This window comes from Epinephelus fuscoguttatus, linkage group LG8 (genome assembly GCF_011397635.1).
Source record: "Epinephelus fuscoguttatus linkage group LG8, E.fuscoguttatus.final_Chr_v1".
Taxonomy (NCBI): domain Eukaryota; kingdom Metazoa; phylum Chordata; class Actinopteri; order Perciformes; family Serranidae; genus Epinephelus; species Epinephelus fuscoguttatus.
The window spans coordinates 43,711,820-43,729,051 of NC_064759.1; the positions used below are offsets into that span (position 1 = coordinate 43,711,820).

General features: G+C 40.4%; 1 protein-coding gene across 4 annotated transcripts in view; it reads left to right on the forward strand.

The window, feature by feature from the left end:
* The window catches only part of LOC125892847 (zinc finger containing ubiquitin peptidase 1), a 47,375-nt gene that overhangs the window by 27,761 nt on the left and 2,382 nt on the right, over window positions 1-17,232 (forward strand). For all 4 annotated transcript variants that reach the window (XM_049583151.1, XM_049583148.1, XM_049583150.1 and 1 more), the window contains 3 exons: window positions 1,418-1,606; window positions 2,656-2,821; window positions 5,231-5,388. In XM_049583151.1, the coding sequence (XP_049439108.1) occupies window positions 1,418-1,606; window positions 2,656-2,821; window positions 5,231-5,388 (513 nt within the window). The remainder of the gene's footprint in view (window positions 1-1,417; window positions 1,607-2,655; window positions 2,822-5,230; window positions 5,389-17,232) is intronic.

The window sequence follows — 17,232 nt, forward strand, 5'->3', positions numbered from 1 at the left end:
TGAGATGACCAACACCAGCAGCACTCATGCATCCCCAAACCATGATACTGCCTCCACCATGCTTGACAGTAGGTACTGTACATGCTTCGCCTGGCCTTCTGCGTACCCTCACATTAGTAGGAGGAAGATAAAGCTGGAAACTGGACTCGTCTGACCACAAAATCTTCTTCCAATTCCTGGCTGTCCAGTTCTTGTGTGCCTGGGCCCAACGACGCCAGGCTAACCTCTGTCTCTCATTGATCAGGGGCTTCTTGATAGCCTTGTAGGACCTTAAGCCATGATCTAAAAGTCGGCCACGTACAGTGCAGGTGGAACACTGGACACCAGTTTGGTTTGACCACTGCTGCTGAAGCTCCTGTGATGTCATTTGGCGGTTTTGCCTGCACATGCGGATCAGGATGCGGTCATTTCTTGCTGAAGAAACCTTTGACGCCCAGATCTTGGTTTGTCTTCCAAGCTGTTGGTTCATCTGTATTTCTGCAGAGTGTATCCAACTGCTGAAGGACTGCATCTGCACTTCCTGGCTATCTGGCGGCAGCTGTACCCTTCCTGGCTGAGAATCTTTATCTTCAGGCGTGTTTCCTGCGTTAGGTTCCTTGTTTTAGCCATTTTTGTGTCTGAAGAACTTTCAAATGTGCTGGCTTTATGTAGACACGAAGCTTGGCAACAAAAATTGTGTCTTTTAATAAAAAGAACAACCTTCATCACTGGTACCAAAATGACCCAATACTCAAAATTTCTTATGTATTTTTATGGAACCAATCAATTTTAAGTTTTTAATGGCTTTTTTAGGATTTATTTAGTATTTTGGCTGTGACTGTACTAAAAGAAATTGCACTTGAAGACCTAAGAGTGATTCTTAATGCAATATTTCACAAATGCATGGGGTGTCCAAAAACTTTTTTCCACCACTGTACCTGAACAAACATCAGCATGATGAGAACTACTACCTTAATTGATAGATACCATATTTGTCCAAAATGTATTTGAGTATTTGATGTGTACCTGAAGTTTTTAGTTTGGTCACTGTCCCATCTGCTACCATTAAGGGGACGGGGTTTATGACCTGTACTGCAGCCAGCAACCAGGTGATTATTGAGATGTTTTGGCTTTTGGGGAGCTGTCATGTCATCCATCTTTCTTATACAGTCTGTGGTTTGAACACACAACTGCTGCCTTTTTAGTTGAATTTGAATAAATCCTTTGAACCTGTTGCCGCTGGTTTATGACTAAGACAATTCTGGAATTCCATAATGATTGTATTTATAGGCTACTTAAACATGTAGCGTTCAACACCTTTGATGTACAATATATTGGTCAGAGTGGGATCTGATGTCCTCTAGTTAAGCTCTGTCGGTAACACTGCTGCCCTGCTGCTGGAATGCACTGACTTGAGCTTCCTTTTTTTGGGGTGTAGGTGTGGTCAGAGCGTTATCTGAATATTACCAGACTGAATGCAGAGACAGTGTCCACGTGTGGTTGAGTGCAGATACCGACCACTTCTGCTCCTCAGCAGGGGATAAAGGCTGGGGCTGTGGATACAGAAACCTCCAGATGCTCCTCTCCTCTCTGCACAGAATTGATGCATATGCTCCCTTTCTACAAGGTACTCAATCACTCTGCATCCAAAACACACATTTCACTCTCAGTGGATTCTGTGAGAAATACTTTCAAAATGATTAGTCATGCGACATCAATGTTTCAATTCTCTCAAAATGGATTTGTTGTTTACAACGAAGCATTAGTGTAGAAAATAATTAGGTGCATCCTCTGGAAGCATGGATGTAAAATTTAGATTTTTATGTGACAGAGTCACAGGACAAGTACCAAGAACATCACTGGGTCACAGTTGGAATGGAGAAGATGTCAGTCAGAGACATGATTTAGAGCTTTAGCCAATTCATTCACTTCAATATTTTGTTGTTGCAGTTGGGAGCTAAATATGATGTCGTAGTCAAAGATTTTATTCCAGAGCCAAAATCCAAAAGTGAAATAATTTAAGATAAAAGTGTCATCAGTTTTTAGTGTAATTTTCTCTTTTGATGTTTGTGATTCTTATACTAATGTTCACTGCTGAATTGCTTACTGGAAAATGCTCATTTAAATACAAACTCTCCTTATTTTTCTTTTGGTAAGTTGCCATGGTATGTGTGTCTCCAACCATGCTGTTTATTCAAAGCACATTATGTCTTGTCCTTGCTCTGCATTCTGGTCTGGTGACATTATTGTTGCAGAGATTAGTATCTCTCTCCCTGTAGGACTGTTGACAGTGGGTGCAAAAACACAGCAAGTTTTTTGTCATTTTGATAACTGAGACTCTGCCATCAACCACCACTGTAGCTGTACTGGAACTATCTTGATGTGACATCACCCACAGTTGGCTGGTTAGCCATGCATAATGATAGAAATGTATAACAGACATACTAAAAATTCACCAAGAAAGCATGGTACAGTACATCAAGATCCAAGAAAGTGTCAACATTTTTTTGGTTGAATTTATGCCAGACTGATCACATGAGAAGAAAGCGAGCGACGAAACTAAGAAAGAGTAAAACAGTAACAACCAGGGCTTTGTGTTTTTTTTGACTCCAGGTCTGCACCTGTACACATTTCACTTATTGCCATTCACTTTGACCTGACACTCTCCTCCTCCAGAGAAGACAGTGCCTAGTATCCCCCGGGTGCAGAGTATGATTGAGAAGGCTTGGAAAGAAGGGCTTGATCCACATGGTGCTTCCCACTTCAACCAGCGGCTGCAGGGAACACGAGCCTGGATCGGAGCCACAGAGATCTACGTCCTCCTTACCTCTCTGGGAATCAGGTGAGCACTACACTCCCTCTAATTAGTATGTTAAAGCACACAGCCTATGCTGGTCTTATATTGCTTTTTGTCATCCATCCATCCATCCACCCATCCATTTTCTAGCCGCTTATCCTCTTGAGGGTCGCGGGGGGGCTGGAGCCTATCCCAGCTGACATTGGGTGAGAGGTGGGGTACACCCTGGACCGGTCGCTTTTTGTCATCCAACAATCAAAGTTGAGCAAAGCAACACGTACAACATTTTCTAAAGCCACTGTAACGTGGCCTGCTAGTAACAATATTTTTATGCCTCAGCTCCGGCAATAGTCAAAGCAGAAGGCATTTTGTTTTTGGGTTGTCTGAATGTCCGTACATACATGAACACGGTATCTTAAGAATGTCTTGAGGTAATTTTTTTTTAATTTGGCACAACTGCCCACATGGACTCAGCAAGGGAGTGGTGAGATTTTGGTGGTCAAAGCTCAAGGTCACTGTGACCTCATCTGTCAAATTAACATATGCTTAACATATGCATTAAAGCATGTTAGTAGATTATCCCCCACTAAATTAATAGATTTACGGAACATTAACAGATAGACTAACAGATTAGTCTGGGACACTGTACATACTGTACACATAATGTTAACCACGAACAGCCTATTAATTTTACATGTACTTCCCTTAAACCATGTCATCTGACATTGGGGAGTTAGAGGAAAAGTGCTTCTAATCATAATTTTTTGCGGGTCAGTGTGAATTAAATATTGAGTTAAATATTAGTTAAATGTTACATTAGTGCGTGATTGTAGAGGGGTTAGTGGAGGTGGTGAGATATAATTTTGGAATTTGAGCTAATAGAGTTAATATCCCACAGTAATAAGGAAGAAGGCTATTTTTTGATGCCTCCCTATTGATAGGGATTGAGAGAGCATATTTTGAGACATATACACAGTGAATGGAAACCTAACCGTAAGTTAACAAAATGTAACATGGGTGTTTTTTTAGGCTTTGTGATTACCAGAATAATGGTAGCGAGCCTTTTATTTTCCTGTGCCTGGATGCAGACAGGAACCAGTCTAAACATGCATTATATAACATTAACAAAGAACAGGTTTTCTTGCCATGGCTTCTCTAAAATGAGCAGTGATGAAAGTAACTATATTCTGATACGATCAAGGAGTTAATAAGCTGACAGCCTTAGCTAACTAAATTATATTATATAGGGATGCCTCTACAAGTATTTAACCAAGGACAATAAGCCCAATTCATGTTTGACAGATGTGAGTTTTTACAATTTCTCATGTCAAATAATTATTTTAAACCACTTAAGTAATTCAGTTCATAACCAATGAGGGAAATAATTATTTGGTACCAGAGTACCCAGAGTGGCAGAGCGCACTTGGGGCACTCTGTCTGGGGCGACGTAGCAGCAGAGTACCGAGTGGAGTCAATGTGTTATTAACTTAACCATTCGTTAATTCATGTAAAAATAGAACACCCACATAAGGTGCAGATTAAAGAAACGTGACTTTGTGTCATCCCTCATAAAATCTGTCGAGTTCACAAGTATCACAAACAGATCAAACATAAAATGAGTAATAACTCGGTCTGGAGATTAATGTTTGTTTCTTTTATTATTATTCTCGTTTATAGGATTGCCATGAGCCTCTGCTGACGCAGGTGCTTCCTGATACCCATAAATTAATTGGCTTCACACCGCTGTCTGTGTGTCCTTCAAGCAGGGCGGTGAAATACCATGCGCCATAGATAATGAACAAGCAAAGAGCTAGAATAAGGCTTGTGCTAAAATGACAGGAGTGCTCATAATTTTGGTCAATAACATATAAAACATTGCATACTGCATTTCGCTGTTAATGGTGTGAAGTGTTTTGCTATGGGAGGGACTCAGCCCCTGCTCACAGGAGTTCAGCAGAGTGGAAGAGGGACAGACAGCAGAGAGTTGTGGAGTTGATGACAGCTCACTCATGTTGCTGTGCATGAAAGCTTTGCAAGTAAAACAGCACAGGCTGTTGTAAAATTAAAGATGAGATGGGGCTATATTTCTTAATATAGCCGATCCTTAGAAAAATGCCTTAATCTGCCCCGGTACTGATCTTTGAGATCAGATCAGGACATACCTAGTCAAGACCCGGCCACCAGATGCACACTGGTGAGCTTCCTTCCCCACATAAAATCATGGTAAGTAGATCAAGCAGAGCAATTGGCAGGAATAACATAGTTGCCTACAACTCATCTGATGAGTTGTCTCGTAGTTACAGCTGCAGGATCTCAGCTGCAGGATCTCATTCTAGTCACATTATGGTTGTGGCTTAAAATCTTCAGGAAGCTGAACTTGGTAATGTATCAGTTAAGTGTAACACTAAGTAAGACTTGTATTGTGTTGTTTGTGTTGGTTTTGTATGTTTTCAGTGCCCGCATCATTGACTTCCACCAGCCCACAGGCCCAGGTGACACCCACAACCGGCTGTTTGACTGGGTGAAGCAGTACTTCCAGTACAGCAGGAGCAGCGGACTGATACCCAGACTCATCCGCACCTCCCTGCCCCCTCTTTACCTGCAGCACCAAGGTACACAGCAACATCACCTGCCATATTCCTCAATCACACATCATATACCTATACAGGACTGATTAGGTCCTAATTAGTCTCTGTATACAGACTCTGCATTCAGTGAATGTAGAGTCTGTAGGCAAACCTCGGAGATCTTGCCTCCGGAAGAAGAGCGGAAGAGCCCTGGTTTCCAGTTGTAGGCTGTTTGTAGTCCGCGTGATATTGACCAATCACGTTTCAGCCGGCTGCAGTTGTTGCCAGGTTAAACGCTCTGTGCGGTGAACTAACGAGGCGGAACATAATTGCCGTCACTGCAAACTCTGAATCCATCGCAGTGGTTCAGCATATTTACTTATATATAAACGGAAGTCAGAAACGGAAATTCGCTTCCTCCACCCAAATCAAACTGGAATGCCAAAAAATCAGGGTTCTGCCCCCAGAGGCTGTATCGCCATCTGCCGGAAGTCAAATGTCGAATACAGCCGATGGGTTCCGAGAATGGGTCCTAACAAACCTGCAAATAGATTGTATCTTTCATTGGATGATGTTTAACATTTTATTAATGCTTAAAATTAAGCATGATTAAGGGCATGGCGCTTTGAGTGGCAGGCTGTCTGTGACTCAGTTAGGTATAACTACAGCTGGAGTAGCTACGTGATGCATCCACTTGCTACGTAACCAGCCCACCATACCTACATGTCATTCCACAGTCAGCCTCCTTCGCCCCTTGGCCTGGAAGTAGAAGTCTTGAAGAAAATGTTAAGGTAGCGATTAGCTAGCTTTGAAGTATTAGGTTATAAGAGAGGTGGTTAAGGTTATAGTAATGGGAAGGGGTACATATTGAAACGCATAATGTGAATCAAGTCTTCACGTGTAATCATTTATTACATATAATGATAAATATCAATATTTGTTTATTTACTGGCCCCTGGCCTCCTGTCGTTATGCAGAAGTGGCCCTTGGACAAAACATGTTGAGTATCCCTGCTGTAATGAATAAGGCCACATGTAGCAATAACCCACGTTTAATGATTTATAATGTGGGTTACTGCTATATTTATATTGGTATATAAATGAGTTGCCTGTTTCCAACCTTTCCATGTTTGCTGTCCTCACTCATCTTTGCCCTAGACGCAAATCCAGTTGCAGCAGCCTCACACAGGTCAGGTGTCAGCAGGGGTGTGTATAGGATTTGATGACATTTGTGACCAGCCATGGAAAAACCAGGAACAACTCTCCCGAGTGGCATTTTGAGTTATTTACAGATTCTGAGAGTGTAGTTTCTAAGCTTTCCAACGATGTCTAACACATGGAAATCTGGCATTTTTTTATTTATTTATTTATTTTCAATAAACAAGCTCTGTGGTGAAGCTTTTTTACTTAGCTTGTACTCTGGCAATCCCTATAGTCATATGGGTAGGTACAGTACCTTTAATTATCAGTGCCTGCTGTTTTGAGATCGGTGGGGCAGAGCTGCCTGCTGCTCAGCGCACAAAATGGAGGTGAACGGTATGGCCCCCTCTCTCCCTCAAAACTAATCAAATACACCATCAAATGACTCCAAAATGCTTTTGTGGACAACTTGTAGCTTACACATTCACCACGCTATGAAATAATAATGTAATATTACGAGACAGAGTTGTTTTGAAGTCAAATGCACAGCTGGAACTACATTCCAGACATACAGTACTTGCTGGGCGGAGTGATTTCAAACAGTATATGTTTAGTGCAGTTACGCCCATCATCAAAACAACAAGTTTATTGAGAAGAAGCCGACTGCTGATCATGGCGGACTATCCACAACATAACCACAGCAACATTTGCATTTTAGCCTTATTTACCATGCTTGGGTTGTAGGCTAATGTTACTCAACATGGAGGTAGCGTTACAGCAGAGAGATTGTTGAGCAAAATACACAGCGATCACTTACCACGTCTGCTTGTTTTGTGATGCCAACAGATGGTATGGCAGTATCTTTCAAGAAAAGTGTTTGAACCATTCCTGAGCTCTGCTCTTCATCCTTTCACTGTAGTCCTCTGGTAAAAAATGGTTGGAGCAAACAAACATTTTCCAGACCGTTTCCACAGGCATGTTGGGGTCGATGTCCAGCACAAATAGCCATTGTTTCATCCTGTCTGCATTTTTGGTTGGTACTACGTGAAACTTCACTCTGCTCCACGTCTTCGGCTTGTTACCGCAACCTTTTACAATACATGTGTAAACCATGATTTACAACAACACTCTGTAAATTTTTCTCAAACTTTCTGGTGTGTCCAGCTGATGATACCGCAAATGCAAGGCTGCAAGCAATAACTACGGCACTGTCTCAGGTGCGCATTGTGTCACTCCGCCCAGTGGTTTACTCAAGAAAGTAGTTCTGAGTATTTGCTTCATGTGTCGTAATGTTACTTAATTATACATCATTATTTCATAGCGTGGGGAATGCGCAAGCCATGTGTTGTCCACTAGAGTGTTTTGGAGTCATTTGATGGTGTATTTGATTAGTTTTGAGGGAGAGAAGGGGACCGTACGGTTCACCTCCATTTTGTGCGCTGAGCAGCGGGCAGCTCTACCCCACCGATCTCAAAACAGCAGGCACTGACGATTAAAGGTAACATACCTACTTATATGACTTGAGGGATAACGGCAATAGGCGAATTTGCCAAAATGTCGAACTATCCCTTTAAGACAGCAGCAGACAGAACCATCCTGTTGACTTTTTGTCCCCATGCAGGTATGATCTGTTAGGGTTATTAACATGTGGAACGTGTTTCTGTCAATAGTAGTCACTTCAACTTTTGGCACCGCTGTTCATGTAAAAAACTCTAATTAATGTGTCACCTTACGTTGTTAATCAGCCATTTTATATTTTACTGTTTACTTTAGCTGCCATATGCAGGTGAGGAAACAGTTTAAACTGAAATTGCTGTCTGTTGCAGATGGTTTCAGTTATTTTCCCTGCTCCACGCTTGTGCAAAAATACATTTGCCAGTTATTATCTGAAATGCATATTACTCCAGTGAAGAAATAAATCCGTGTTATAAGCATTTTCAGTTTTAAGTCAAGTACTTACGTAAAAACACTGATTTTCCAGTTCAGGGAAAAGGCTGCCATGATATGCAGTGATTTAATCCTTTTGAATTTGAGGTCCAGTACACATCTGATAAATAGGGTCTATTATTATTACTAGCAGTAGTAGTAGTAGTAGTAGTAGTAGTAGTAGTAGTAGTAGTAGTGGTGGTAGTGGTGGTAGTAGTAGTAACATAACACAACAGTGACTAGACTAATCTTAAAATATGCCGCTATTATCAGTCTCTTATGAGAAAATGATTGAATAAAATATTGAAATCAAAGAAGCCACAGGCGAAACGCATTGTTCGCTCTTAATAAAATCAGAGTAACTCAGTTCAGTGTGCACTGATTTATGTTAAAATATGAAATATTGAAATATTAATTAGAGTTTTTTATTTTAGTTTTGGGGCAAATTAATTGTTTTTATAATTGAATAATAAAAAATAATCTTTAAAATAATCAATTGATTAGTCATTAGGTTAATCAATTAATCAAAAAAATAATGGTTAGATTAATCAGTAAAAAATTAATTGTTGGCAGCCTTATTGGCCAATGATGCTGGGTTTAGACTACACGATACCAGCCCTATTATAGCCTGACATGGCCACCTATAATGGCGGCTCAGATCATGAATGACAAGATAAGATAAGATAAGATAAGATAAGATATACCTTTATTGATCCCACAATTGAGAAATTCCAGTGTTACAGCAGTCAAGGAGAAAGAGTCAGATTAAAGATTTCAATATTTAAAAACTTAAAAAACTAGGCATGCAAAAAAAGTACAAAAAATACAAGAAACGGCAATAAATAATAATAATAATAATAATAATAATAATAATAATAGTAATAATAACAATAATAATAATAATAATAATAGTAATAATAACAATAATAATAATAATAATAATAGTAATAATAACAATAATAATGATGATGATGATGATGAGCAATGGATTAAAGTGAGCATATGTAGTGCAAAGTGAATATTGTATGTGCAAATAAACAACAACAACATGGGGGACAGCAATGCTTGTAGTTTATAAAGTGTCCATAGTGTCTATAAAGTGTCCATGGTGCAGTTTTCTGTGAGCAGTGCTGGTTATGTAGTCTGACAGCAGCAGACAGGAAGGACCTGCGATAGTGTTCCTTCACACACTTTGGGTGAATCAGTCTATCGCTGAAGGAGCTCTCCAGAGCTTTTATCTCCTCCTGCAGAGGATGGGAGTCGTTAGTCCTCAGAGATGAGAGCTTGGCTGTCATCCTCCTTTCTGCCACCACCTGCACAGAGTCCAGAGAGCATCCCAGGACAGAGCTGGCCTTCTTGATCAGCTTGTCCAGTCTCTTCCTATCTGCAGCCGAGACACTGCTGCCCCAGCAGACCACTCTGTAAAAGATGGTTGATGCCACAGTGTCAAAGAAGGTCTTCAGGAGCGCCCCCTGCACTCCAAAAGATCTGAGCCGCCTCAGCAGGTAGAGTCTGCTTTGGCCTTTCCTGTACAGTGCTGTTATGTGATCAGTCCAGTCCAGTTTATTGTTAAGATGAACACCCAGGTACTTAAAAGATGTCACCATCTCAATGTCCTTTCCCTGGATGTTCACCGGTGTTTGGGGGACGAGTCTGTACTCTCCCCAGTCTCAGGCTCAGGTTGAAGATGGTTTTCTTTTAGTACTAGGTAGCATGATGATGACTGTAGCGTTCTAGCGCAACTGCTGACTGCTACTAGGCACCGTCACTATCAGTGCGCTAAGGCAGGACCAAACCATTTCATGCAGACACAGGGGGGGTGGTCAGTCAATATGGATGTTTACTTTTTGGTCAATGGGGATATTTAACTTTTACTGCCAAAAACAAATAAAAACAAAGAGATCATTAATTTTATTACTATAGTTGTAAAAAAATATTCTTAATGATGATGGTTTAATAATTTTACAATAATTTTAATCATAGTGGGCCGCCATGGCCAAAAGTGCCAGCGCCATTTTTTTGTCCCAGTCCAGCCCTGCGTAATGAGACCTCGTCTGTTTAAAACAAAGGCGACTGGCTGGCAAGAACAGATCTTGTATTACAGTTAAACAGTAAGCTAAAACATGTTTCTGAAAAAAATTAAGGCGAGAAATAGGCAACTCAGTAACACAATCTTGGTTTATATTTGATCAGTGCTGCCTAATTATACAGTTTGATCAGATTTCAGCTCGAGTTTGGGGGCTGTCTAATCTTTTGATCTGCTTCTATAAAGGAGAGATATCTAGGCACTGGTAAGATGGAGATTTTTGTGCTAGTTAGTGTGGTGTGCAGTGTACTTCTGGGGACATTTTGGTCCCAAGATTTGAAGTGAGCGTTCTTGACTTTCACGTTACTCTTTGGTACGGACAGCTGCAGACGTGATGCAGCAGCACAGAGAAGGAGAAACTTTTCCACCATAAGGTTCTGAGATAACATTATCCTCTCTCTTCTGCTTAGAAGTGGTGCATTTACATTTCACAAATACTTAATACATCACAGTCTCAGATTATTGTTTTATATGTAGTGTTGGCAAAAAATGTTGTTGTATATTTCCAATCCGTCGTTGGCATAGTTAGCTTGTTTTCTATTTTTGGCAACTTGGCATAAGTTAGCATTTAACGAATCATCTTCTGATTTTCAGCGAAGTACATGGGTAGTTCCACCAATAGTATAGTGTTATCAAACTCAGCTGGCCAATAAGAGCTGAGTGGGGAGGGTCTAAAAACAGCATGCACACACACACACACACACACACACACACACACACACACAGGGTCCGACATTAACGGTTGCCTGAATGCCCGGGGCAAGTAAAAATAGCCGGCGGGCCAGCAGACCCTGCGCAGACATGCCCGATCAGGCAAGCAGCACCGACTTGGATTTTTTATTTTTTATTTTATTTTTATTTATTTTTATTTTTTTTAACGCAGGGCAGGAATTATACCACGGCCAAACGGCCAGTGCCGTGGATGCCCCGGAGTGTGGCCGTAAAGCCCCTCACCATACGGCCAGTGTAGCATGCCCTGTTTTTTTTAACATTAACATGACAAACAGCAAGGCTACGGCTAACAAGTTAACGTACTGACACTCCTCAGACACACACACACACACACACACACACACACACACACACACATACACACACACACACATATACCGGACAGCCTCTCAGTCCTTAGCTGCCAACGTTAGCTCATGAACAACACAGGTACCACACAGAAACTTTTACAAAGGTTCATAATGTGCTTCTAGTGACTGTCAAATCGCCAGCAAAAGATGTTTTCACTGCGGACACGGAGAGTAGCTGTTAGTGCCTGCTCTCATGGGACAAAGATCCTCTGAGAAGAAAGACAGTTCACTCTGCTCTGCCGCCAGGAACAAACTGGGAGGCAAAGATCCTCTCTGAAGAAGAGGGTTCACTTTGCTGCAGGGTGACTGGAAAGACTTAATAAATAAGGGACATGAATCAAAACAACAAGAAGCGAGATATATCCCCAGTCATGCACACCCAGTTTTAACAAACTCAGTACTGTTTTTCAACACATATATTGATTTGTCTTCATTCAATGTAGTTAGCACATATTGTTATTGCGCCATTGGTTTTGGCCTTGGTGCCCCACATTTTGACCGTGATGCCCCAATAAATTTGTATTTATCAAAGGCCAAAGTGGTCTTGTCCTAAAAATGACTTAATTCCAGGCCTGTAGTCGTGTATTTCCTCTCCTGTGTCTGTCCTCGGAGGGGCCAGTTGCAGTGTGCTGCTTTTTTATGTGCTGCTGTCTCCATTGGCTGAGCGTCTCTGCTGATGTAAGATGTAAGTCATGAGCAAAAATATGCACCACACAGCCAGAAAAAGAACCTTTTAGGCAGGGCAAGTAAGAATTTAGATGGGGCAAGTAGATTTGAGAAGTACTTGCCCGGAAAAAAACCTTAACGTCGGACCCTGCATACATACACACACACACACACACACACACACACACACACACACACACACACACACACACACACACAGAGACGGGTTTCAACACACACTACTTCCAAGCACATGTTGTTTAGATGTCCGTTATAGCTTGATATCCAAATGAGAGTGGGTGAATGTGCAACAACTGCGTTTGAATGATTGGCTTGTGCTAGCTTGACCACCAGCTATCGGACAGTGAGAGAAAACAGCATGCTGTGCAGTGTTTCCCCTATATGCAACTAGCAGCGGTGCACCGCAGCTGCTGAAATATGACCGCTGCTGCTAATTTATTTTTATTTTTTTCCCGTCTTAGTGCTTTAACCGTTATTGTTTGGAGCAATGGACACTTCATATCCAGGTCAATTCACACACTTGTGAGTAAAGTAAAAGAAGAGGAGAGGGCTCCATTTTATGTCTTCATAAACTAAAGTTATATTATTTTGCACGACGGACGCTTCATATAATAACATAACAATATACTATTTATCATGTTATGTCATCGTGTCATTTCTGTCTCTACATGGTCACGAATTAACAATTCTCCTCTGCTCTCTGTATCGCACATGGCGGAGTTCTGCAACACACAGGTGAGCACGCTCATTTTCCTGACAAAACCTGACCCAAGCCTGGCGCAGTGTGTTACCTGACAAAGCTATTGTTATGGACAGTGTGTAAATAACCATCAACAGACTGCTGTTACGCACAGACAAACATTCTGCTTGCACAGCAGTGCAGCACGGCACTGTTGGAGCAGAGCCAGTGTTGCGTTCCGGCGTTGTCACGTAAATAACAACTTCAAGCACTTAAATAGGTCATAGCACAAAACAGCAGCATGTCAAGTGACTTTTTACTTTTATTATGTTCCCAAAAATTGAATTTTCCTAAATCTTGAGACACCTCATATGTAAGCTAGACAGACATTTCACCTGCTCATTACTGTGCACAAATGTATTGTATGTACTTAGTCCTAAAGAGCCCTTCTGGTGCCAGTAGATACATAGAAACATCCCAGCAGGCTGTGCTTTGCAAGCATACAAAAAAGTTTCACGCATGTGAAAATTATTTTTCATGTGTGTGCTTCACCTCTGCTGCTACAACTCCATCCTAGGGGAAACACTGTTGTGTGTGTTTTGTGCAACAGGGGAATGTGGTAGTCTACTGGTAGAGTAAAGAGGGAGCTAAGTAGCGTTGAAGTAGAGTAGAGCAGGGCAGAGAGATGGAAGCAAACTATATTAAACCCAGTGTTAATACAGCAGAACTGGAGAGAGGGGTGAAAAATAAATGGAGGTGGGCATGGCTCGAGGAGGAGGGCGCTGAGGGCAAACCATTTAATACGTGGTGCAAGAAGCTGAACAAGCCAGGTGCAGCATTTTGCGGCATTGTAATACAACTGCAATACAGTAAAGAATCAGCAAAACTGAGGTAAGTGTGGGTCAATGGGTTATATGCACAGCAGCCATCTTTGACAAAAGATGGCTTTCAGGTTTCAGGCTTCAGGCTCAGGAAAATTTTTCACTTTAAGCCCTGTAAATGTGACATTTTGCGACCATAAAGCACCACTGCAACTTGTAAATATTATCAATACATGGACAGGAGAGCTATTAGTTTGTTTCCAGCTTACAGTAAATAAATAATCTGTTTAACAGTGCTGCAGTAACACTTTAACTTTATGAGATTAACAATAGCATAAACAGAGGAGGGTTCAAGATTGTGACCAATTAGCCACATTTTGCAACCATGGAGCACCAGTGGGACTTGCAAATATTAATATATGAACTGGAGAGCTTTTGGTGTGTTTCCAGCCCACAGTGAATAAATCCTCATGTTTAAAGGTGCAGTGGCAACAGTTAAACTTGGTGATAACTGCAAACATCTGACTGCTTCAAGTTCAAAGCAATAACATCAACACTATTTCAACACAATTTTGTATTTTAGTAGTCTACAGTACTTCAGAGATTTCAAAATATCGTGATATAGCCTAAAAATATTGCAATGTTATTTATAAGCTATATTGTCTGTCCCTAGCGTCAAGAATAAAAAAGTTTGTTCTTGTCACACTGCAAAAACTCAAAATCTTACCAAGAATATTTGTCTTATTTCTAGTCAAAATGTCTCATTTCTAGTCAAAAAAAATCTCATTACACTTAAAATAAGACTCATCACCTAAAAAGTTACTTGTTTTTAGGCAATTTTCACTTGTTTCAAGTAAATTTTCACTTGAAATAAGTAGAAAAATCTGTCAGTGGACCAAGTTTTTTTTGCTTGTAATAAGAAAAAAAACCTTGCTCCACTGACAGATTTTTCTACTTATTTCAAGTGAAAATTTACTTGAAACAAGTGAAAATTGCCTAAAAACAAGTAACTTTTAAGGTGATGAGTCTTATTTTAAGTGTAATGAGATTTTTTGACTAGAAATGAGACATTTTGACTAGAAATAAGACAAATATTCTTGGTAAGATTTTGAGTTTTTGCAGTGCAATAACCATTTCTTTCACTTTTCATGTGAACAACTTAGTACAATATTATGAATGTATTCCAGTAGAGACTGTCTGAAAATGTGTACTTTTATCCCCATATTTAAACAAAACCATGCTTCCCCCTCTCTATGACACCCAGACAGGGCTGAAAACTAGCACCAGCAACCAGCCAACCTCCAGTAAAGCATGTAAATGGCTGCTGCATTTGCTTCATTAACCAGCCAAAAAAAGATAATATTTTGAGTGGCTACTAGATTGTGAAATCTACCAGCCACAGTGGCAGGTGGACAAAAGTTATAGTCCAACCCTGCATCAGGATTGCTGATGCTGTTCATAACAACTGGAAATGCTGTTGTCTTCACAAGGTCAAAAACCTTGGACAGGGTACCCCCAGGACTCTTAAAAGGCCTTGAATTTAATATTCTCAAAATAAGGCCAAAATAAGTATTACATTTGTCAACAAAGTATTTTATTTCCAAGCTCTGTTTTTTTTTCTTTTACTTTCATACAATAAAATGTATACCGTAATGTCACAAACAACAGTCAGATGAATAAAATGTGTTTGCCTGTATGTAAACCACCAGACTCCATTTGCTGGCTGAGCTCAAGAACTTGGACAAATTGCAGCCAAAGGAGCAGAGCTGTAAAAACTGTAGTCTTTTGTTTAGTGACACTTGCTAAAATACACTCAGGTAAGCTTCAGTTCAGATAGGAGCCTTTGTGACCAAAAGGCAAACTCTGTGTGCAGCAAATTAATATCTTTTATCATCTAATGTTACTAGCATGCAGACTCACGCCTCACAAAGCTATGTTAATGTCATATGAATGTGAGTATTAAAATGTTTTATTAAGTTAAAGTATTTGGTAAATAATTATTTCTAGGGCTGAGAACTGACACAGAATTTGGGCAGCACGGTGGTACAGTGGTTAGAATTGTCACCTCGCAGCAAGAGTTCCTGGTTTGAATCTGAGGGGAAGCCCTGCTGTGTGGAGTTTGCATGTTCTACCCATGTCACTATAGGTTTTCTCCAGGTTCTCTGGCATGCATGTCAGCTAACTGGTGACTCTTAATTGGCTGTAGGTATGATTGTGAGCGTGAGTGGTTGTCTGTGTCTATGTGTCAGTCCTGTGATAGTCCGATGACCTGTCCAGGTTGTTCCCTGCCTCTTGCCCAATGTCAGTTGGGATAGGCTCTAGTTCTTCCCGTGACCTCTAACAGGATAAGTAGTTATGGAAAATGAATGAAATTAATAAATAAATAGGGGTGTAAATCACCAGTTTCATCACTATAGCATATTATATCCATTCTTTGGACAACGATATGATATTTTCAGATATTTCAAAGTCTTCCATGATACGATTTTGATTAGATACAATTCAGGGGTGTGCGATCAATATTAGGCGATATTAAATGTCCATTTAACACAGTCTGTTACAGAAGATGCTGCCACCCCTTTCTTTTTTTTTTACTTTAGGCCATAAAACACAAACAACAGATAAATAACAAGTACAGTAAAGTTCACTTTAAACTGACTCAACTAAGTAAACAGCAAATGGGATAAGTAAATCTTCAGGGCTTTCTGTTAGAGAGACCTCACTGGAAGAAATCTTTTGATTTTTACCCAAACCAATCCAAATCTTTTTCATAAAACTTCAGGAATATCTAACTGAAAGCACTAAAGGAAAACTTCCCCAAACAGCCATAAAACGCATATTAATAACATTTGAATTTTAGCCTGCATGCATATTTTTCAGCTGAACATTGTTAAAACAGAGCAGCTAATGTTGCTTAAGCAAGAAGTTAGCTGAGTGAGATGCTCGTCCAGGCAGGTAACATTACATTGTGTTTTATCTCGTAACAGCGTTGTTTATATATGTCATGTGCTCTGTTTCTTGTCCTGTATTTTCTCTAAAATCCAAATTATTTCCACTCTGCTGATTTATTCCTGAGTAAATAATGCTATCCTTTTCGTCTTTCTCTTGGCTGCTTGCTACAGTCAGGTCCATAATTATTTGGACAATGATTCAGTTGTCATCATTTTGGCTCTGTACACCACCACAATGGGTTTTAAATGAAACAATGAATACCTGCTTTAAGTGCAGACTCTCAGCTTTCATTTAAGGCTTTTTTCAAAAATGTAGTATGACCTGTGTAGGAATTACAACCATTTCTTCACACAGTCAGCTGTGTGAAGAAAGCTGAAGTGTTTGGGGCACCATTATCTGCTCAGATTCAACCAAATGCTTCAAAACTCATTGGACGGTGCTTCACAGTGCAGATGGACAATGACCTGAAGCATATTGCAAAAGCAACCAAAGACATTTTTAAGGCAAAGAAGTGGAA